The sequence below is a fragment of the Eucyclogobius newberryi genome, unplaced genomic scaffold (assembly GCF_026437365.1).
Source record: "Eucyclogobius newberryi isolate DKJ021-1_F unplaced genomic scaffold, fEucNew1.0.hap1 SCAF_2, whole genome shotgun sequence".
Lineage (NCBI taxonomy): Eukaryota > Metazoa > Chordata > Actinopteri > Gobiiformes > Gobiidae > Eucyclogobius > Eucyclogobius newberryi.
Window position 1 is genome coordinate 4,723,645 of NW_027315834.1, and position 25,845 is coordinate 4,749,489.

The 25,845-nt window shown below is 47.4% G+C and overlaps 1 protein-coding gene across 3 annotated transcripts in view; it reads left to right on the plus strand.

Moving 5' to 3' along the window:
• The window catches only part of LOC140367334 (protein PHTF2-like), a 112,584-nt gene that overhangs the window by 64,580 nt on the left and 22,159 nt on the right, over positions 1-25,845 (plus strand). For all 3 annotated transcript variants that reach the window (XM_072453764.1, XM_072453762.1, XM_072453763.1), the window contains 8 exons: positions 140-286; positions 717-873; positions 1,576-1,646; positions 1,723-1,851; positions 1,938-2,023; positions 2,868-3,060; positions 3,928-4,059; positions 5,139-5,225. In XM_072453764.1, the coding sequence (XP_072309865.1) occupies positions 140-286; positions 717-873; positions 1,576-1,646; positions 1,723-1,851; positions 1,938-2,023; positions 2,868-3,060; positions 3,928-4,059; positions 5,139-5,225 (1,002 nt within the window). The remainder of the gene's footprint in view (positions 1-139; positions 287-716; positions 874-1,575; positions 1,647-1,722; positions 1,852-1,937; positions 2,024-2,867; positions 3,061-3,927; positions 4,060-5,138; positions 5,226-25,845) is intronic.

The window sequence follows — 25,845 nt, forward strand, 5'->3', positions numbered from 1 at the left end:
CCCTGTGCTCCCTGTGCTCCCTGTAGTGTTAAGCTGCATTCCACCAGTTATGAAATATGCTATAGTCACCCAAAGCTTGTGAAGAATCATGAAATGACTCCACTATAATAACTGAACAAAGAAAACATGTTTGCAGCAGGAGCCAGCGTCAGAGGAGGCGTCCAGTGAGGAGGACCCTGAGGTGTCGTACAGCACCGTCCGCAGGGGAGTGGACAGAATGAACAGCAGCGAGTGCACTCTACGAAACCGCAAGAGCTCACACCACTACAAGAAACACTACAATGAGGTACTTTCACTTGCCCTGGGAAGGCCAGAAACAAAAACACTGTCCAGTCCGCTCCTAAAGATGATTTATTATTTCACTTAATTCACAGATTTCTCTGGGACTTTGTAACTTCAAAAAGGCCGTTTCCTCCAGATGCATCTTTCTCCCACATTGACATAACAATCAGTCCTTATAGTGGCACTACACGCACCAAACTTTACAGTCTTGAACTTAACAAGATTTGTATTTATCATAGTGACAGATTTGTTAGTAGTTAATTCCATGCCTGATTTATTAAAGTGTTAACCCTTAATATTTGGTGAAAATTTAAAACATGTTTTCTTATCAATGAAATTAAGATTTTTCCTATTCACCCACAGTGTCTCGCCTTATGCAATATGATAAAAAGAATATTTATCTGCGCCCTTATAAATATTTCCTTTTGTTTCAGGACGCGCCAAAGTCGGGCACCAGCTGCAGTTCTCGCTGCTCCAGCCTCAGGACCCAGGACTCTGAGAGTACGAGACACGAGTCTGAGACCGAGGACCTGCTGTGGGAGGACTTTCTGCACTGTGCCGAGTGTCGCTCATCCTGCACCTCCGAGACAGGTCTGTGGGCAACGCGCCTCCAACCTGCTCCCAACCTGCTGGGGTTATGAGGCTCCTGTGCTGGGGCTCTGGGGCTCTGGGGCTCTGGGGCTCTGGGGCTCTGGGGCTCTGGGGCTCTGGGGCTCTGGGGCTCTGGGGCTCTGGGGCTCTGGGGCAAAAGGTTTTTCTAGAGGAATACATTTATTTTGTATGTGTGTTGAAATGACAATGGAGTGGAACGCATCCATTTGTTTATTTATAAAGGTATATTATTTATATGTATATATACATTCCATCATAATACTTCACTTCACCTGGCTCTTTAGCATGGTGTGTCAAATGAACACGTTTTGTCTCAAAGTGAGGACAGGAAACAGCTGATTCTAAGTGAGCTAGCTATGTTAGCTCTGCATTCTTTGTACTCGAAGTATCATAAGATTTAAAATCTTATATTATTCCCCTCATGTCTGTGGTCTGCACTTAGTCTGCAAATTGCAATCTGCAAATAGTTTAAGTCTCGCCATATTGTGTGCCAGCCTTTAGCAGATATTATGACATTTTCAGCTGAGGCAGGGCATTTAGTTATCTGCCAAGGACATTATATTTCACAAGATAGTAATCCGCTTTGAGAACTGCAACTTAAATGCCAAATAATTACTCAGTATAAGAATGAAATTCAACATTTTCACTATAAAAAAAACCAAACCATTTGTTTTAATGCAGAGGGAGAAGGAACCGGAAGCCCTGTGTGTGGACCTTCCAAAAAGGAGTACAGAGACGACCCTTTCCACCAGGTCTGCCCCACTCACACTTCAAACTATAACTTCTACATTGATCATGGACCTGTTTTCACGTGTGTGTTGTGCACAGGGTCATGTTCCGTGGCTACACAGTTCAAACCCCGGTTTGGAGCGAGTGAGTGCCATCGTGTGGGAGGGAAACGACTGTAAGAAGGCCGACATGTCCGTGCTGGAGATCAGCGGCATGATCATGAACAAAGTATGTGTGTGTGATACAGGAAGAGGAATCATTTACTCTTGTTTTATTTCTCTAAATGTTTAAACCCTGTGTGTGGGTGTCTGTAGGTGAACCTGTACACTCCAGGCATCGGGTATCAGGTGTTTGGGAACCTCGTCTCTGTGACTCTGGGCCTCACTCCATTCGCCTACAGGTACATTTAGTCACTTAAACCAGCACCGGCATTCTGATGTTATATCGTATATAGTCATTTTCTCTTTAAACATTGTGCAAAATGTGTCTGTAAATGTATATATGTGTATACATTTTTATTTGTTTATTTATTTATACATTAGATCCAAGGACCCACATTTGACCCAATTTAATTATAGACAAACACTCAATATTCAAATTGCATTTTTCGATATATCTTCCACTTATACATTGTGATAACATCATTATTGTGATCTGGCACCAGGAAAATTGTAATATTAACTTTAGTAGTTTAAATATTGTTCACCTGGAGCATTCTGATTTGACTGATATTTAGTATTATAGACTTTATAGACTTTAGTAGTCCCGGCTTTAAATGTTAAACCAACCACTCTGCCAACAGTAGTTCTAAAGGTTTTTGAGCCAATTTACTTATTTGTTCTATTATGGGTTTCAGCTTCCATTTTGAGAATGTTTTTCCCGTTAAGTATTTTGTTTTCCATTGTTAATCGCTATGGCAACAGTCCTAATTTCTCATCATTCTGAAATCCATAGCTAACCAGTCATACAAACCTTGGAAATAAAATGAGCTCAGTGTTAAAGCTGGGGTCTCTTATTTTTGTGCTCCAATCAGTTATAACTAGTTTTTATCTAACAAACCCTTCGGCACGTTGTTAGTGTGTTATTCATACATTTGTTTTAAGGCTTCAGAAGAGCCGTTTTCAGATAGTGAAGTGAAACTGAGGTGGTCCGCCAAAGCACAGCCAATCAGAGCGCTGCTTTTGTGTCCTACCTCTGGGTTGAGGAGGAATAAACAGTTTGAACCCTGCGTTCCTCTCCCTCAGGCTGGTGCAGTCCCGGGACGTGGACCAGCTCCCCTCTCTCTCAGGCGGAGAGTTCCTGGCCGCTGCGTTTGGCGTGGGCTCGGGCTCAGATGCACGTATTGTCACCATGGTTACGCTCAGCTTCCTGGTGCGCGTCTGCCTTATATGGCTCTTCTTCTTCCTGCTCAGCGTGGCAGAGAGGACGTACAAACAGGTGAGTCCGCCCTGTCCTCTGCTCTGCACCAGTGACCTCCAAAGTCTCACCTTCCTCTGCTGCATCACCATCGGGGTCAGCGCACAGAAACTTAACTAGATCACTGGCAAAAAGACCCTTTTTTTCCTGATGACTTGTCTCGTCTGCTTTACCTGCGCTGAATAGAAGCCCAATCTTGTAATCCACAGTATGTCCAGCAGAGGGCAGGCAGATGTGGACCAGAATTTATGATACTATGAAGATATTTAGCATCTCTGCTAGTCCGATAAGCCGATTAGTGACTCTGGTGCAAGTCCCCTGTATATGTTCACTGGCCCTTAACAAACGCAAATGATGAATAATCCATCGAGCACATGAAGGTCAAAGCCTCATTAAAAGTCACTGTTTGGGGTTCATTTTACTGTAGATGATAATTAGCGTGTAAAACTGTCCTCTGAGCTACAGGCTAACTAACTTCTACTGCTTCTGGTAAGAATCTAGTGACACGACACATCCCCTTTTTACATTCTACTGGTGAGAAGAGCAGAGAAGTGACGTCAATATCATGAAATGAACATTTTATATACTTTATTATGCGGGGGATTGGCTTCACCATTTGTGTGAAAGAATGTTGGATTTGACATAACAGCGGCACATCGGCCAAGTGTAAGAGCAAATTCCGCCAAGTTAGTCAGATAAATGAGACCTTTGTGTTCAGACTGAAATCACTTTGCAACAGATTTGAATGGGATTTTGTGCCACATATGAGAGCGGTCTGGGCTGTTCACGCGGTCATGATGAACTCAGGGAGGACGTCTGTGTGTCTGCTGTGTAGAGGAGACTGCAAAGTAGATGGAGATGAATATTTGTATTTGTTTGTATTTTCAGAGGCTGCTGTTTGCTAAGCTGTTTGGTCACTTGACGTCCGCCCGCAGAGCCAGGAAGTCTGAGGTGCCACATTTCAGGCTGAAGAAAGTCCAGAACATCAAGATGTGGCTGTCTCTGCGCTCCTACCTCAAGGTATCATCGCTCGCACCATCGCTCGCACCATCGCTTTCACCATCGCTCGCACCATCGCTTTGAAGCTTCAATACATCGTTGTGGCAGTAATTGTTTTGAAATGCTAAAAAACTATCAGCAACGAGCATTAGGCCAACATTAGGCGGCGAGTGCGTGCGCGGAGCACAGGGAGCGCTCACGGCGACCGCTGCGCGCCGTGGCCCGCACAAGGGGCGGGGCGGGCGTCGCCGTCGCCAACGCGGCTGGTGCAGAAAAGTTGGAAAAGCTTTTTTGCGGCAAGACGCGGCGCAGAAAATGATCAAGAGATTTCGCTCTAGTAACGTGCTACGCACTGACCAGAAGAGGGAAACAAAACAAACCCGCATGAGGTTTCGGCCAATCACAGAAGAGATAGACAGAGAGATAGACAGAGAGACAAAAGGGCGTGTCCTGCTTCTGTCATTCTGACATGGGCCCCTAGGGCCCGTGGACCATGTGGATTAAGTAAGCAAGCATGTGCGTCAGGTGACATTATTTGGAGAGTTCATAACTTCTAAATATAAACTTACCAAAGGATGTTCAGGGATGTTCACTAGAAGTGAACAGGTCCATCAAGCTACTATCGTTTTATCAACACGTAAAATGTTATGTGAAGCCAGACAAAGTCTTTTGAGGGGGGAGGGGGTCTAGAGAGAGATGAAAGTCTTTTCAGCTTCAACCCATTTTGAGATGATCCCTTGTTTCAGAAATGAGAAGCTGCTCACTGCATCAGCCGGGTTTAAATACTGAGCTGCAGCTGAAAGATCATCACCTGCATCAGTTCTCCAGCAGGAGGAGCTGCTGGATCTGCTTTGTCCAATCCAAGTGGCCACTTTTTTGGGACAAACAGTGTTTCAGTTGTAACAAACTCCCAGTTATTCACTCAGATTCTTCGATGGAAACAGGGCTAAACTCGCAAGGCTGGAAATGTAGTTTTTGAAAACATTTGATGGTTTGCAACTCTGAACTTTCTGATGAGCTTTTTTCCACTGTTTATCATGAAGTCCAGATGAATCCTGCTCCTGGAGTCAACGTGATGTTTCGTTTTCTTTGTTTGTCAGAGACGAGGCCCTCAGCGCTCTGTGGACGTGATCGTGTCGTCGGCCTTCCTCCTCACTCTGTCTGTGGTCTTCATCTGCTGCGCCCAGGTAACGACCATCAAACATCCACGACCATCAAACATCCACGACCATCAAACATCCACGACCGTCAAACATCCACGACCATCAAACATCCACGACCATCAAACATCTACGACCATCAAACATCCACGACCATCAAACATTCACAAACATCCACGACCTTTAAACTTCCACGACCATCAAACATCCACGACCATCAAACATCTACGACCATCAAACATCCACGACCATCAAACATCCACTACCATCAAACTTCCACGACCATCAAACATCCACGACCATCAAACATCCACGACCGTCAAACATCCACGACCATCAAACATCCATCAAACATCCACGACCATCAAACATCCACGCCCATCAAACATCCACGACCATCAAACATCCACGACCGTCAAACATCCATCAAACATCCACGACCATCAAACATCCACGACCATCAAACATCTACGACCATCAAACATCCACGACCATCAAACATCTACGACCATCAAACATCCATCAAACATCCACGACCATCAATCATCCACGACCGTCAAACATCCACGACCGTCAAACATCCACGACCGTCAAACATCCACGACCGTCAAACATCCACGACCATCAAACATCCACGACCATCAAACATCCATCAAACATCCACGACCATCAATCATCCACGACCGTCAAACATCCACGACCGTCAAACATCCACGACCGTCAAACATCCACGACCGTCAAACATCCACGACCGTCAAACATCCACGACCGTCAAACATCCACGACCATCAAACATCCACGACCATCAAACATCCACGACGTCAAACATCCACGACCGTCAAACATCCACGACCGTCAAACATCCACGACCGTCAAACATCCACGACCGTCAAACATCCACGACGTCAAACATCCACGACCATCAAACATCCACGACCGTCAAACATCCAAGACCGTCAAACATCCACGACCGTCAAACATCCACGACCATCAAACATCCACGACCATCAAACATCCACGGCCATCAAACATCCACGACGTCAAACATCCACGACCGTCAAACATCCACGACCATCAAACATCCACGACCATCAAACATCCACGACGTCAAACATCCACGACGTCAAACATCCACGACCGTCAAACATCCACGACCATCAAACATCCAAGACCGTCAAACATCCATCAAACATCCACGACCATCAAACATCCACGACCGTCAAACATCCACGACCGTCAAACATCCACGACCATCAAACATCCACGACCATCAAACATCCAAGACCGTCAAACATCCATCAAACATCCACGACCATCTAACATCCACGACCATCAAACATCCACGACCATCAAACATCCATCAAACATCCACGACCATCAAACATCCACGACCGTCAAACATCCACGACCGTCAAACTTCCACGACCGTCAAACATCCACGACCGTCAAACATCCACGACCGTCAAACATCCACGACCGTCAAACATCCACGACGTCAAACATCCACGACCGTCAAACATCCACGACCATCAAACATCCACGACCATCAAACATCCACGACCGTCAAACATCCACGACCGTCAAACATCCACGACCGTCAAACATCCACGACCATCAAACATCCACGACCGTCAAACATCTACGACCATCAAACATCCACGACCATCAAACATCCACGACCGTCAAACATCCATCAAACATCCACGACCGTCAAACATCCAAGACCGTCAAACATCCAAGACCGTCAAACATCCATCAAACATCCACGACCATCAAACATCCATCAAACATCCACGACCATCAAACATCTACGACCGTCAAACATCCACGACCGTCAAACATCCACGACCATCAAACATCCACGACGTCAAACATCCACGACCGTCAAACATCCACGACGTCAAACATCTACGACCATCAAACATCTACGACCATCAAACATCTACGACCATCAAACATCCACGACCATCAAACATCCACGACCATCAAACATCCACGACCATCAAACATCTACGACCATCAAACATCCACGACCATCAAACATCCACGACCATCAAACATCCACGACCATCAAACATCTACGACCATCAAACATCCACGACCATCAAACATCCACGACCGTCAAACATCCACGACCGTCAAACATCCACGACCGTCAAACATCCACGACCGTCAAACATCCACGACCATCAAACATCCAAGACCGTCAAACATCCATCAAACATCCACGACCATCAAACATCCACGACCGTCAAACATCCACGACCATCAAACATCCACGACCATCAAACATCCACGACGTCAAACATCCACGACGTCAAACATCCACGACGTCAAACATCCACGACCATCAAACATCCACGACCATCAAACATCCACGACCGTCAAACATCCACGACCGTCAAACATCCAAGACCGTCAAACATCCACGACCATCAAACATCCACGACCGTCAAACATCCAAGACCGTCAAACATCCATCAAACATCCACGACCATCAAACATCCACGACCATCCACGACCATCAAACATCCATCAAACATCCACGACCATCAAACATCCACGACCATCAAACTTCCACGACCGTCAAACATCCACGACCGTCAAACATCCACGACCGTCAAACATCCACGACCATCAAACATCCACGACCATCAAACATCCACGACGTCAAACATCCACGACCATCAAACATCCACGACGTCAAACATTCACGACCATCAAACATCCACGACCGTCAAACATCCACGACCGTCAAACATCCACGACCGTCAAACATCCATCAAACATCCACGACCGTCAAACATCCACGACCGTCAAACATCCACGACCGTCAAACATCCACGACCATCAAACATCCATCAAACATCCACGACCATCAAACATCCACGACCGTCAAACATCCACGACCGTCAAACATCCACGACCGTCAAACATCCAAGACCGTCAAACATCCACGACCATCAAACATCCACGACCATCAAACATCCATCAAACATCCACGACCATCAAACATCCACGACGTCAAACATCCACGACCATCAAACATCCACGACGTCAAACATTCACGACCATCAAACATCCATCAAACATCCACGACCATCAAACATCCACGACCATCAAACATCCACGACGTCAAACATCCACGACGTCAAACATCCACGACCGTCAAACATCCACGACCATCAAACATCCAAGACCGTCAAACATCCATCAAACATCCACGACCATCAAACATCCACGACCGTCAAACATCCACGACCGTCAAACATCCACGACCATCAAACATCCACGACCATCAAACATCCAAGACCGTCAAACATCCATCAAACATCCACGACCATCTAACATCCACGACCATCAAACATCCACGACCATCAAACATCCATCAAACATCCACGACCATCAAACATCCACGACCGTCAAACATCCACGACCGTCAAACTTCCACGACCGTCAAACATCCACGACCGTCAAACATCCACGACCGTCAAACATCCACGACCGTCAAACATCCACGACGTCAAACATCCACGACCGTCAAACATCCACGACGTCAAACATCCACGACCATCAAACATCCACGACCGTCAAACATCCACGACCGTCAAACATCCACGACCGTCAAACATCCACGACCGTCAAACATCCACGACCATCAAACATCCACGACCGTCAAACATCCACGACCGTCAAACATCCACGACCATCAAACATCCATCAAACATCCACGACCATCAAACATCCACGACCGTCAAACATCCACGACCGTCAAACATCCACGACCGTCAAACATCCAAGACCGTCAAACATCCACGACCATCAAACATCCACGACCATCAAACATCCATCAAACATCCACGACCATCAAACATCCACGACGTCAAACATCCACGACCATCAAACATCCACGACGTCAAACATTCACGACCATCAAACATCCATCAAACATCCACGACCATCAAACATCCACGCCCATCAAACATCCACGACCATCAAACATCCACGACCGTCAAACATCCATCAAACATCCACGACCATCAAACATCCACGACCATCAAACATCTACAACCATCAAACATCCACGACCATCAAACATCTACGACCATCAAACATCCATCAAACATCCACGACCATCAATCATCCACGACCGTCAAACATCCACGACCGTCAAACATCCACGACCGTCAAACATCCACGACCGTCAAACATCCACGACCATCAAACATCCACGACCATCAAACATCCATCAAACATCCACGACCATCAATCATCCACGACCGTCAAACATCCACGACCGTCAAACATCCACGACCGTCAAACATCCACGACCGTCAAACATCCACGACCGTCAAACATCCACGACCATCAAACATCCACGACCATCAAACATCCACAACCATCAAACATCCACGACGTCAAACATCCACGACCGTCAAACATCCACGACCGTCAAACATCCACGACCGTCAAACATCCACGACCATCAAACATCCACGACGTCAAACATCCACGACCATCAAACATCCACGACCGTCAAACATCCAAGACCGTCAAACATCCACGACCATCAAACATCCACGACCATCAAACATCCACGACCATCAAACATCCACGGCCATCAAACATCCACGACGTCAAACATCCACGACCGTCAAACATCCACGACCATCAAACATCCACGACCATCAAACATCCACGACGTCAAACATCCACGACGTCAAACATCCACGACCGTCAAACATCCACGACCATCAAACATCCAAGACCGTCAAACATCCATCAAACATCCACGACCATCAAACATCCACGACCGTCAAACATCCACGACCGTCAAACATCCACGACCATCAAACATCCACGACCATCAAACATCCAAGACCGTCAAACATCCATCAAACATCCACGACCATCTAACATCCACGACCATCAAACATCCACGACCATCAAACATCCATCAAACATCCACGACCATCAAACATCCACGACCGTCAAACATCCACGACCGTCAAACTTCCACGACCGTCAAACATCCACGACCGTCAAACATCCACGACCGTCAAACATCCACGACCGTCAAACATCCACGACGTCAAACATCCACGACCGTCAAACATCCACGACCATCAAACATCCACGACCATCAAACATCCACGACCGTCAAACATCCACGACCGTCAAACATCCACGACCGTCAAACATCCACGACCATCAAACATCCACGACCGTCAAACATCTACGACCATCAAACATCCACGACCATCAAACATCCACGACCGTCAAACATCCATCAAACATCCACGACCGTCAAACATCCAAGACCGTCAAACATCCAAGACCGTCAAACATCCATCAAACATCCACGACCATCAAACATCCATCAAACATCCACGACCATCAAACATCTACGACCGTCAAACATCCACGACCGTCAAACATCCACGACCATCAAACATCCACGACGTCAAACATCCACGACCGTCAAACATCCACGACGTCAAACATCTACGACCATCAAACATCTACGACCATCAAACATCTACGACCATCAAACATCCACGACCATCAAACATCCACGACCATCAAACATCCACGACCATCAAACATCTACGACCATCAAACATCCACGACCATCAAACATCCACGACCATCAAACATCCACGACCATCAAACATCTACGACCATCAAACATCCACGACCATCAAACATCCACGACCGTCAAACATCCACGACCGTCAAACATCCACGACCGTCAAACATCCACGACCGTCAAACATCCACGACCGTCAAACATCCAAGACCGTCAAACATCCATCAAACATCCATCAAACATCCACGACCATCAAACATCCACGACCGTCAAACATCCACGACCATCAAACATCCACGACCATCAAACATCCACGACGTCAAACATCCACGACGTCAAACATCCACGACGTCAAACATCCACGACCATCAAACATCCACGACCATCAAACATCCACGACCGTCAAACATCCACGACCGTCAAACATCCAAGACCGTCAAACATCCACGACCATCAAACATCCACGACCGTCAAACATCCAAGACCGTCAAACATCCATCAAACATCCACGACCATCAAACATCCACGACCATCCACGACCATCAAACATCCATCAAACATCCACGACCATCAAACATCCACGACCATCAAACTTCCACGACCGTCAAACATCCACGACCGTCAAACATCCACGACCGTCAAACATCCACGACCATCAAACATCCACGACCATCAAACATCCACGACGTCAAACATCCACGACCATCAAACATCCACGACGTCAAACATTCACGACCATCAAACATCCACGACCGTCAAACATCCACGACCGTCAAACATCCACGACCGTCAAACATCCATCAAACATCCACGACCGTCAAACATCCACGACCGTCAAACATCCACGACCGTCAAACATCCACGACCATCAAACATCCATCAAACATCCACGACCATCAAACATCCACGACCGTCAAACATCCACGACCGTCAAACATCCACGACCGTCAAACATCCAAGACCGTCAAACATCCACGACCATCAAACATCCACGACCATCAAACATCCATCAAACATCCACGACCATCAAACATCCACGACGTCAAACATCCACGACCATCAAACATCCACGACGTCAAACATTCACGACCATCAAACATCCATCAAACATCCACGACCATCAAACATCCACGACCATCAAACATCCACGACGTCAAACATCCACGACGTCAAACATCCACGACCGTCAAACATCCACGACCATCAAACATCCAAGACCGTCAAACATCCATCAAACATCCACGACCATCAAACATCCACGACCGTCAAACATCCACGACCGTCAAACATCCACGACCATCAAACATCCACGACCATCAAACATCCAAGACCGTCAAACATCCATCAAACATCCACGACCATCTAACATCCACGACCATCAAACATCCACGACCATCAAACATCCATCAAACATCCACGACCATCAAACATCCACGACCGTCAAACATCCACGACCGTCAAACTTCCACGACCGTCAAACATCCACGACCGTCAAACATCCACGACCGTCAAACATCCACGACCGTCAAACATCCACGACGTCAAACATCCACGACCGTCAAACATCCACGACGTCAAACATCCACGACCATCAAACATCCACGACCGTCAAACATCCACGACCGTCAAACATCCACGACCGTCAAACATCCACGACCGTCAAACATCCACGACCATCAAACATCCACGACCGTCAAACATCCACGACCGTCAAACATCCACGACCATCAAACATCCATCAAACATCCACGACCATCAAACATCCACGACCGTCAAACATCCACGACCGTCAAACATCCACGACCGTCAAACATCCAAGACCGTCAAACATCCACGACCGTCAAACATCCACGACCATCAAACATCCATCAAACATCCACGACCATCAAACATCCACGACGTCAAACATCCACGACCATCAAACATCCACGACGTCAAACATTCACGACCATCAAACATCCATCAAACATCCACGACCATCAAACATCCACGACCATCAAACATCCACGACGTCAAACATCCACGACGTCAAACATCCACGACCGTCAAACATCCACGACCATCAAACATCCAAGACCGTCAAACATCCATCAAACATCCACGACCATCAAACATCCACGACCGTCAAACATCCACGACCGTCAAACATCCACGACCATCAAACATCCACGACCATCAAACATCCAAGACCGTCAAACATCCATCAAACATCCACGACCATCTAACATCCACGACCATCAAACATCCACGACCATCAAACATCCATCAAACATCCACGACCATCAAACATCCACGACCATCAAACATCTACGACCATCAAACATCCACGACCATCAAACATCCATCAAACATCCACGACCGTCAAACATCCAAGACCGTCAAACATCCAAGACCGTCAAACATCCATCAAACATCCACGACCATCAAACATCCATCAAACATCCACGACCATCAAACATCTACGACCATCAAACATCCACGACCGTCAAACATCCACGACCGTCAAACATCCACGACCATCAAACATCCACGACGTCAAACATCCACGACGTCAAACATCTACGACCATCAAACATCTACGACCATCAAACATCTACGACCATCAAACATCCACGACCATCAAACATCCACGACCATCAAACATCCACGACCATCAAACATCTACGACCATCAAACATCCACGACCATCAAACATCCACGACCATCAAACATCCACGACCATCAAACATCTACGACCATCAAACATCCACGACCATCAAACATCCACGACCGTCAAACATCCACGACCGTCAAACATCCACGACCGTCAAACATCCACGACCATCAAACATCCAAGACCGTCAAACATCCATCAAACATCCACGACCATCAAACATCCACGACCGTCAAACATCCACGACCATCAAACATCCACGACCATCAAACATCCACGACGTCAAACATCCACGACCATCAAACATCCACGACGTCAAACATCCACGACCATCAAACATCCACGACCATCAAACATCCACGACCGTCAAACATCCACGACCGTCAAACATCCACGACCGTCAAACATCCACGACCGTCAAACATCCACGACCGTCAAACATCTAAGACCGTCAAACATCCATCAAACATCCACGACCATCAAACATCCACGACCATCCACGACCATCAAACATCCACGACCATCAAACATCCACGACCATCCACGACCATCAAACATCCATCAAACATCCACGACCATCAAACATCCACGACCATCAAACTTCCACGACCGTCAAACATCCACGACCGTCAAACATCCACGACCGTCAAACATCCACGACCATCAAACATCCACGACCATCAAACATCCACGACGTCAAACATCCACGACCATCAAACATCCACGACGTCAAACATTCACGACCATCAAACATCCACGACGTCAAACATTCACGACCGTCAAACATCCACGACCGTCAAACATCCACGACCGTCAAACATCCACGACCGTCAAACATCCATCAAACATCCACGACCGTCAAACATCCACGACCGTCAAACATCCACGACCGTCAAACATCCATCAAACATCCACGACCGTCAAACATCCACGACCGTCAAACATCCACGACCATCAAACATCCATCAAACATCCACGACCATCAAACATCCACGACCGTCAAACATCCACGACCGTCAAACATCCACGACCGTCAAACATCCAAGACCGTCAAACATCCACGACCATCAAACATCCACGACCATCAAACATCCATCAAACATCCACGACCATCAAACATCCACGACGTCAAACATCCACGACCATCAAACATCCACGACGTCAAACATTCACGACCATCAAACATCCATCAAACATCCACGACCATCAAACATCCACGACCATCAAACATCCACGACCATCAAACATCCACGACCATCAAACATCCACGACGTCAAACATCCACGACCATCAAACATCCACGACCGTCAAACATCCAAGACCGTCAAACATCCATCAAACATCCACGACCATCAAACATCCACGACCATCAAACATCCACGGCCATCAAACATCCACGACGTCAAACATCCACGACCGTCAAACATCCAAGACCGTCAAACATCCATCAAACATCCACGACCATCAAACATCCACGACCATCAAACATCCACGACCATCAAACATCCACGGCCATCAAACATCCACGACGTCAAACATCCACGACCGTCAAACATCCACGACCATCAAACATCCACGACCATCAAACATCCACGACGTCAAACATCCACGACGTCAAACATCCACGACGTCAAACATCCACGACCGTCAAACATCCACGACCATCAAACATCCAAGACCGTCAAACATCCATCAAACATCCACGACCATCAAACATCCACGACCGTCAAACATCCACGACCGTCAAACATCCACGACCATCAAACATCCACGGCCATCAAACATCCACGACGTCAAACATCCACGACCGTCAAACATCCACGACCATCAAACATCCACGACCATCAAACATCCACGACGTCAAACATCCACGACGTCAAACATCCACGACGTCAAACATCCACGACCGTCAAACATCCACGACCGTCAAACATCCAAGACCGTCAAACATCCATCAAACATCCACGACCATCAAACATCCACGACCGTCAAACATCCACGACCATCAAACATCCACGACCATCAAACATCCATCAAACATCCACGACCATCAAACATCCACGACCATCAAACATCCATCAAACATCCACGACCATCAAACATCCACGACCGTCAAACATCCACGACCGTCAAACTTCCACGACCGTCAAACATCCACGACCGTCAAACATCCACGACGTCAAACATCCACGACCATCAAACATCCACGACGTCAAACATCCACGACCATCAAACATCCACGACCATCAAACATCCACGACCGTCAAACATCCACGACCGTCAAACATCCACGACCGTCAAACATCCACGACCGTCAAACATCCACGACCGTCAAACATCCACGACCATCAAACATCTACGACCATCAAACATCCACGACCATCAAACATCTACGACCATCAAACATCCACGACCATCAAACATCCATCAAACATCCACGACCGTCAAACATCCACGACCGTCAAACATCCAAGACCGTCAAACATCCAAGACCGTCAAACATCCATCAAACATCCACGACCATCAAACATCTACGACCATCAAACATCCACGACCGTCAAACATCCACGACCGTCAAACATCCACGACCGTCAAACATCCACGACGTCAAACATCCACGACCGTCAAACATCCACGACGTCAAACATCTACGACCATCAAACATCTACGACCATCAAACATCTACGACCATCAAACATCTACGACCATCAAACATCTACGACCATCAAACATCTACGATCATCAAACATCCACGACCATCAAACATCTACGACCATCAAACATCCACGACCATCAAACATCCACGACCATCAAACATCTACGACCATCAAACATCCACGACCATCAAACATCCACGACCGTCAAACATCCACGACCGTCAAACATCCACGACCGTCAAACATCCACGACCGTCAAACATCCAAGACCGTCAAACATCCATCAAACATCCACGACCATCAAACATCCACGACCGTCAAACATCCACGACCATCAAACATCCACGACGTCAAACATCCACGACCATCAAACATCCACGACGTCAAACATCCACGACCATCAAACATCCACGACCATCAAACATCCACGACCATCAAACATCCACGACCGTCAAACATCCAAGACCGTCAAACATCCACGACCATCAAACATCCACGACCGTCAAACATCCAAGACCGTCAAACATCCATCAAACATCCACGACCATCAAACATCCACGACCATCCACGACCATCAAACATCCATCAAACATCCACGACCATCAAACATCCACGACCGTCAAACTTCCACGACCGTCAAACATCCACGACCGTCAAACATCCACGACCGTCAAACATCCACGACCGTCAAACATCCACGACCATCAAACATCCACGACGTCAAACATCCACGACCATCAAACATCCACGACGTCAAACATTCACGACCGTCAAACATCCACGACCGTCAAACATCCACGACCGTCAAACATCCACGACCGTCAAACATCCACGACCGTCAAACATCCATCAAACATCCACGACCGTCAAACATCCACGACCGTCAAACATCCACGACCATCAAACATCCATCAAACATCCACGACCATCAAACATCCACGACCGTCAAACATCCACGACCGTCAAACATCCACGACCGTCAAACATCCAAGACCGTCAAACATCCACGACCATCAAACATCCACGACCATCAAACATCCATCAAACATCCACGACCATCAAACATCCACGACGTCAAACATCCACGACCATCAAACATCCACGACGTCAAACATTCACCACCATCAAACATCCATCAAACATCCACGACCATCAAACATCCACGACCATCAAACATCCACGACCATCAAACATCCACGACGTCAAACATCCACGACGTCAAACATCCACGACCGTCAAACATCCACGACCGTCAAACATCCATCAAACATCCACGACCGTCAAACATCCACGACCGTCAAACATCCACGACCATCAAACATCCATCAAACATCCACGACCATCAAACATCCATGACCGTCAAACATCCACGACCGTCAAACATCCACGACCGTCAAACATCCACGACCGTCAAACATCCACGACCGTCAAACATCCACGACCATCAAACATCCACGACCATCAAACATCCATCAAACATCCACGACCATCAAACTTCCACGACCATCAAACATCCATCAAACATCCACGACCATCAAACATCCACGACCATCAAACATCCACGACCATCAAACATCCACGACGTCAAACATCCACGACCATCAAACATCCACGACGTCAAACATCCACGACCGTCAAACATCCACGACCGTCAAACATCCACGACCATCAAACATCCATCAAACATCCACGACCGTCAATCATCCACGACCGTCAAACATCCACGACCGTCAAACATCCACGACCGTCAAACATCCACGACCGTCAAACATCCACGACCATCAAACATCCATCAAACATCCACGACCGTCAATCATCCACGACCGTCAAACATCCACGACCGTCAAACATCCACGACCGTCAAACATCCACGACCGTCAAACATCCAAGACCGTCAAACATCCATCAAACATCCACGACCATCAAACATCCACGACCATCAAACATCCACGACCATCAAACATCCATCAAACATCCACGACCATCAAACATCCACGGCCATCAAACATCCACGACGTCAAACATCCACGACCATCAAACATCCACGACCATCAAACATCCACGACCATCAAACATCCACGACGTCAAACATCCACGACCATCAAACATCCACGACGTCAAACATCCACGACCGTCAAACATCCACGACCGTCAAACATCCAAGACCGTCAAACATCCATCAAACATCCACGACCATCAAACATCCACGACCGTCAAACATCCACGACCGTCAAACATCCACGACCGTCAAACATCCACGACCATCAAACATCCATCAAACATCCACGACCATCAATCATCCACGACCGTCAAACATCCACGACCGTCAAACATCCACGACCGTCAAAAAAACACGACCATCAAACATCCACGACCATCAATCATCCACGACCGTCAAACATCCACGACCGTCAAACATCCACGACCGTCAAACATCCACGACCGTCAAACATCCAAGACCGTCAAACATCCATCAAACATCCACGACCATCAAACATCCACGACCATCAAACATCCACGACCATCAAACATCCATCAAACATCCACGACCATCAAACATCCACGGCCATCAAACATCCACGACGTCAAACATCCACGACCATCAAACATCCACGACCATCAAACATCCACGACCATCAAACATCCACGACGTCAAACATCCACGACCATCAAACATCCACGACGTCAAACATCCACGACCGTCAAACATCCACGACCATCAAACATCCACGACCATCAAACATCCACGACGTCAAACATCCACGACGTCAAACATCCACGACGTCAAACATCCACGACCGTCAAACATCCACGACCGTCAAACATCCAAGACCGTCAAACATCCATCAAACATCCACGACCATCAAACATCCACGACCGTCAAACATCCACGACCGTCAAACATCCACGACCATCAAACATCCACGACCATCAAACATCCATCAAACATCCACGACCATCAAACATCCACGACCATCAAACATCCATCAAACATCCACGACCATCAAACATCCACGACCGTCAAACATCCACGACCGTCAAACTTCCACGACCGTCAAACATCCACGACCGTCAAACATCCACGACGTCAAACATCCACGACCATCAAACATCCACGACGTCAAACATCCACGACCATCAAACATCCACGACCATCAAACATCCACGACCGTCAAACATCCACGACCGTCAAACATCCACGACCGTCAAACATCCACGACCATCAAACATCCACGACCATCAAACATCTACGACCATCAAACATCCACGACCATCAAACATCTACGACCATCAAACATCCACGACCATCAAACATCCATCAAACATCCACGACCGTCAAACATCCACGACCGTCAAACATCCAAGACCGTCAAACATCCAAGACCGTCAAACATCCATCAAACATCCACGACCATCAAACATCTACGACCATCAAACATCCACGACCGTCAAACATCCACGACCGTCAAACATCCACGACCATCAAACATCCACGACGTCAAACATCCACGACCGTCAAACATCCACGACGTCAAACATCTACGACCATCAAACATCTACGACCATCAAACATCTACGACCATCAAACATCCACGACCATCAAACATCCACGACCATCAAACATCTACGATCATCAAACATCCACGACCATCAAACATCTACGACCATCAAACATCCACGACCATCAAACATCCACGACCATCAAACATCCACGACCATCAAACATCTACGACCATCAAACATCCACGACCATCAAACATCCACGACCGTCAAACATCCACGACCGTCAAACATCCACGACCGTCAAACATCCACGACCGTCAAACATCCACGACCATCAAACATCCAAGACCGTCAAACATCCATCAAACATCCACGACCGTCAAACATCCACGACCGTCAAACATCCACGACCATCAAACATCCACGACGTCAAACATCCACGACCATCAAACATCCACGACGTCAAACATCCACGACCATCAAACATCCACGACCATCAAACATCCACGACCATCAAACATCCACGACCGTCAAACATCCAAGACCGTCAAACATCCACGACCATCAAACATCCACGACCGTCAAACATCCAAGACCGTCAAACATCCATCAAACATCCACGACCATCAAACATCCACGACCATCCACGACCATCAAACATCCATCAAACATCCACGACCATCAAACATCCACGACCATCAAACTTCCACGACCGTCAAACATCCACGACCGTCAAACATCCACGACCGTCAAACATCCACGACCATCAAACATCCACGACCATCAAACATCCACGACGTCAAACATCCACGACCATCAAACATCCACGACGTCAAACATTCACGACCATCAAACATCCACGACCGTCAAACATCCACGACCGTCAAACATCCACGACCGTCAAACATCCATCAAACATCCACGACCGTCAAACATCCACGACCGTCAAACATCCACGACCGTCAAACATCCACGACCATCAAACATCCATCAAACATCCACGACCATCAAACATCCACGACCGTCAAACATCCACGACCGTCAAACATCCACGACCGTCAAACATCCAAGACCGTCAAACATCCACGACCATCAAACATCCACGACCATCAAACATCCATCAAACATCCACGACCATCAAACATCCACGACGTCAAACATCCACGACCATCAAACATCCACGACGTCAAACATTCACCACCATCAAACATCCATCAAACATCCACGACCATCAAACATCCACGACCATCAAACATCCACGACCATCAAACATCCACGACGTCAAACATCCACGACGTCAAACATCCACGACCGTCAAACATCCACGACCGTCAAACATCCATCAAACATCCACGACCGTCAAACATCCACGACCGTCAAACATCCACGACCATCAAACATCCATCAAACATCCACGACCATCAAACATCCATGACCGTCAAACATCCACGACCGTCAAACATCCACGACCGTCAAACATCCACGACCGTCAAACATCCACGACCGTCAAACATCCACGACCATCAAACATCCACGACCATCAAACATCCATCAAACATCCACGACCATCAAACTTCCACGACCATCAAACATCCATCAAACATCCACGACCATCAAACATCCACGACCATCAAACATCCACGACCATCAAACATCCACGACGTCAAACATCCACGACCATCAAACATCCACGACGTCAAACATCCACGACCGTCAAACATCCACGACCGTCAAACATCCACGACCATCAAACATCCATCAAACATCCACGACCGTCAATCATCCACGACCGTCAAACATCCACGACCGTCAAACATCCACGACCGTCAAACATCCACGACCGTCAAACATCCACGACCATCAAACATCCATCAAACATCCACGACCATCAATCATCCACGACCGTCAAACATCCACGACCGTCAAACATCCACGACCGTCAAACATCCACGACCGTCAAACATCCAAGACCGTCAAACATCCATCAAACATCCACGACCATCAAACATCCACGACCATCAAACATCCACGACCATCAAACATCCATCAAACATCCACGACCATCAAACATCCACGGCCATCAAACATCCACGACGTCAAACATCCACGACCATCAAACATCCACGACCATCAAACATCCACGACCATCAAACATCCACGACGTCAAACATCCACGACCATCAAACATCCACGACGTCAAACATCCACGACCGTCAAACATCCACGACCGTCAAACATCCAAGACCGTCAAACATCCATCAAACATCCACGACCATCAAACATCCACGACCGTCAAACATCCACGACCGTCAAACATCCACGACCGTCAAACATCCACGACCGTCAAACATCCATCAAACATCCACGACCATCAATCATCCACGACCGTCAAACATCCACGACCGTCAAACATCCACGACCGTCAAAAAAACACGACCATCAAACATCCACGACCATCAAACATCCACGACCATCAAACATCCATCAAACATCCACGACCATCAAACATCCACGGCCATCAAACATCCACGACGTCAAACATCCACGACCGTCAAACATCCACGACCATCAAACATCCACGACCATCAAACATCCACGACGTCAAACATCCACGACCATCAAACATCCACGACCATCAAACATCCACGACCATCAAACATCCACGACGTCAAACATCCACGACCATCAAACATCCACGACGTCAAACATCCACGACCGTCAAACATCCATCAAACATCCACGACCATCAAACATCCACGACCATCAAACATCCAAGACCGTCAAACATCCATCAAACATCCACGACCATCAAACATCCACGACCATCAAACATCCATCAAACATCCACGACCATCAAACATCCACGACCATCAAACTTCCACGACCGTCAAACATCCACGACCATCAAACATCCACGACCATCAAACATCCACGACCATCAAACTTCCACGACGTCAAACATCCACGACGTCAAACATCCATGACCGTCAAACATCCACGACCGTCAAACATCCATCAAACATCCACGACCATCAAACATCCACGACCATCAAACATCCAAGACCGTCAAACATCCATCAAACATCCACGACCATCAAACATCCACGACCATCAAACTTCCACGACGTCAAACATCCACGACCATCAAACATCCACGACCATCAAACATCCACGACCATCAAACATCCATCAAACATCCACGACCATCAAACATCCACGACCGTCAAACATCCACGACCGTCAAACATCCACGACCGTCAAACATCCACGACCGTCAAACATCCACGACATCAAACATCCACGACCGTCAAACATCCACGACCGTCAAACATCCACGACCATCAAACATCCACGACCATCAAACATCTACGATCATCAAACATCCACGACCATCAAACATCCACGACCATCAAACATCCACGACCATCAAACATCTACGACCTTCAAACATCCACGACCATCAAACATCTACGACCATCAAACATCCACGACCATCAAACATCTATGACCATCAAACATCTATGACCATCAAACATCCACGACCATCAAACATCCACGACCGTCAAACATCCACGACCATCAAACATCCACGACCATCAAACATCCACGACCGTCAAACATCCACGACCGTCAAACATCCACGACGTCAAACATCCACGACCATCTAACATCCACGACCGTCAAACATCCACGACGTCAAACATCTACGACCGTCAAACATCTACGACCGTCAAACATCTACGACCATCAAACATCCACGACCATCAAACATCTACGACCATCAAACATCCACGACCATCAAACATCCACGACCATCAAACATCCACGACCGTCAAACATCCAAGACCGTCAAACATCCAAGACCGTCAAACATCCACGACCGTCAAACATCCACGACCGTCAAACATCCACGACCGTCAAACATCCACGACCGTCAAACATCCACGACCGTCAAACATCTACGACCATCAAACATCCACGACCATCAAACATCTACGACCATCAAACATCCACGACCATCAAACATCCATCAAACATCCACGACCGTCAAACATCCAAGACCGTCAAACATCCAAGACCGTCAAACATCCATCAAACATCCACGACCATCAAACATCTAACATCCACGACGTCAAACATCCACGACCATCAAACATCCACGACCATCAAACATCCACGACCATCAAACATCCACGACCGTCAAACATCCAAGACCGTCAAACATCCATCAAACATCCACGACCATCAAACATCCACGACCATCAAACATCCAAGACCGTCAAACATCCATCAAACATCCACGACCATCAAACATCCACGACCATCCACGACCATCAAACATCCATCAAACATCCACGACCATCAAACATCCACGACCATCAAACTTCCACGACCGTCAAACATCCACGACCGTCAAACATCCACGACCGTCAAACATCCACGACCGTCAAACATCCACGACCGTCAAACATCCACGACCGTCAAACATCCATCAAACATCCACGACCGTCAAACATCCACGACCGTCAAACATCCACGACCGTCAAACATCCACGACCATCAAACATCCATCAAACATCCACGACCATCAAACATCCACGACCGTCAAACATCCACGACCGTCAAACATCCACGACCGTCAAACATCCACGACCGTCAAACATCCAAGACCGTCAAACATCCACGACCATCAAACATCCACGACCATCAAACATCCACGACCATCAAACATCCATCAAATATCCATGACCATCAAACTTCCACGACCGTCAAACATCCATCAAACATCCACGACGTCAAACATCCACGACCGTCAAACATCCACGACCGTCAAACATCCACGACCGTCAAACATCCACGACCGTCAAACATCCACGACCATCAAACATCCACGACGTCAAACATCCACGACCATCAAACATCCACGACCATCAAACATCCACGACGTCAAACATCCACGACCGTCAAACATCCACGACCGTCAAACATCCAAGACCGTCAAACATCCATCAAACATCCACGACCATCAAACATCCACGACCGTCAAACATCCACGACCGTCAAACATCCACGACCGTCAAACATCCACGACCATCAAACATCCATCAAACATCCACGACCATCAATCATCCACGACCGTCAAACATCCACGACCGTCAAACATCCACGACCGTCAAAAAAACACGACCATCAAACATCCACGACCATCAAACATCCACGACCATCAAACATCCATCAAACATCCACGACCATCAAACATCCACGGCCATCAAACATCCACGACGTCAAACATCCACGACGTCAAACATCCACGACCGTCAAACATCCACGACCATCAAACATCCACGACCATCAAACATCCACGACGTCAAACATCCACGACCATCAAACATCCACGACCATCAAACATCCACGACCATCAAACATCCACGACGTCAAACATCCACGACCATCAAACATCCACGACGTCAAACATCCACGACGTCAAACATCCATGACCGTCAAACATCCACGACCGTCAAACATCCATCAAACATCCACGACCATCAAACATCCACGACCATCAAACATCCAAGACCGTCAAACATCCATCAAACATCCACGACCATCAAACATCCACGACCATCAAACTTCCACGACGTCAAACATCCACGACCATCAAACATCCACGACCATCAAACATCCACGACCATCAAACATCCATCAAACATCCACGACCATCAAACATCCACGACCGTCAAACATCCACGACCGTCAAACATCCACGACCGTCAAACATCCACGACCGTCAAACATCCACGACCGTCAAACATCCACGACGTCAAACATCCACGACCATCAAACATCCACGACCGTCAAACATCCACGACCGTCAAACATCCACGACCGTCAAACATCCACGACCATCAAACATCCACGACCATCAAACATCTACGATCATCAAACATCCACGACCATCAAACATCTACGACCATCAAACATCCACGACCATCAAACATCTACGACCATCAAACATCCACGACCATCAAACATCTACGACCATCAAACATCCACGACCATCAAACATCTATGACCATCAAACATCCACGACCATCAAACATCCATCAAACATCCACGACCGTCAAACATCCAAGACCGTCAAACATCCATCAAACATCCACGACCATCAAACATCCACGACCATCAAACATCTACGACCATCAAACATCCACGACCATCAAACATCCATCAAACATCCACGAC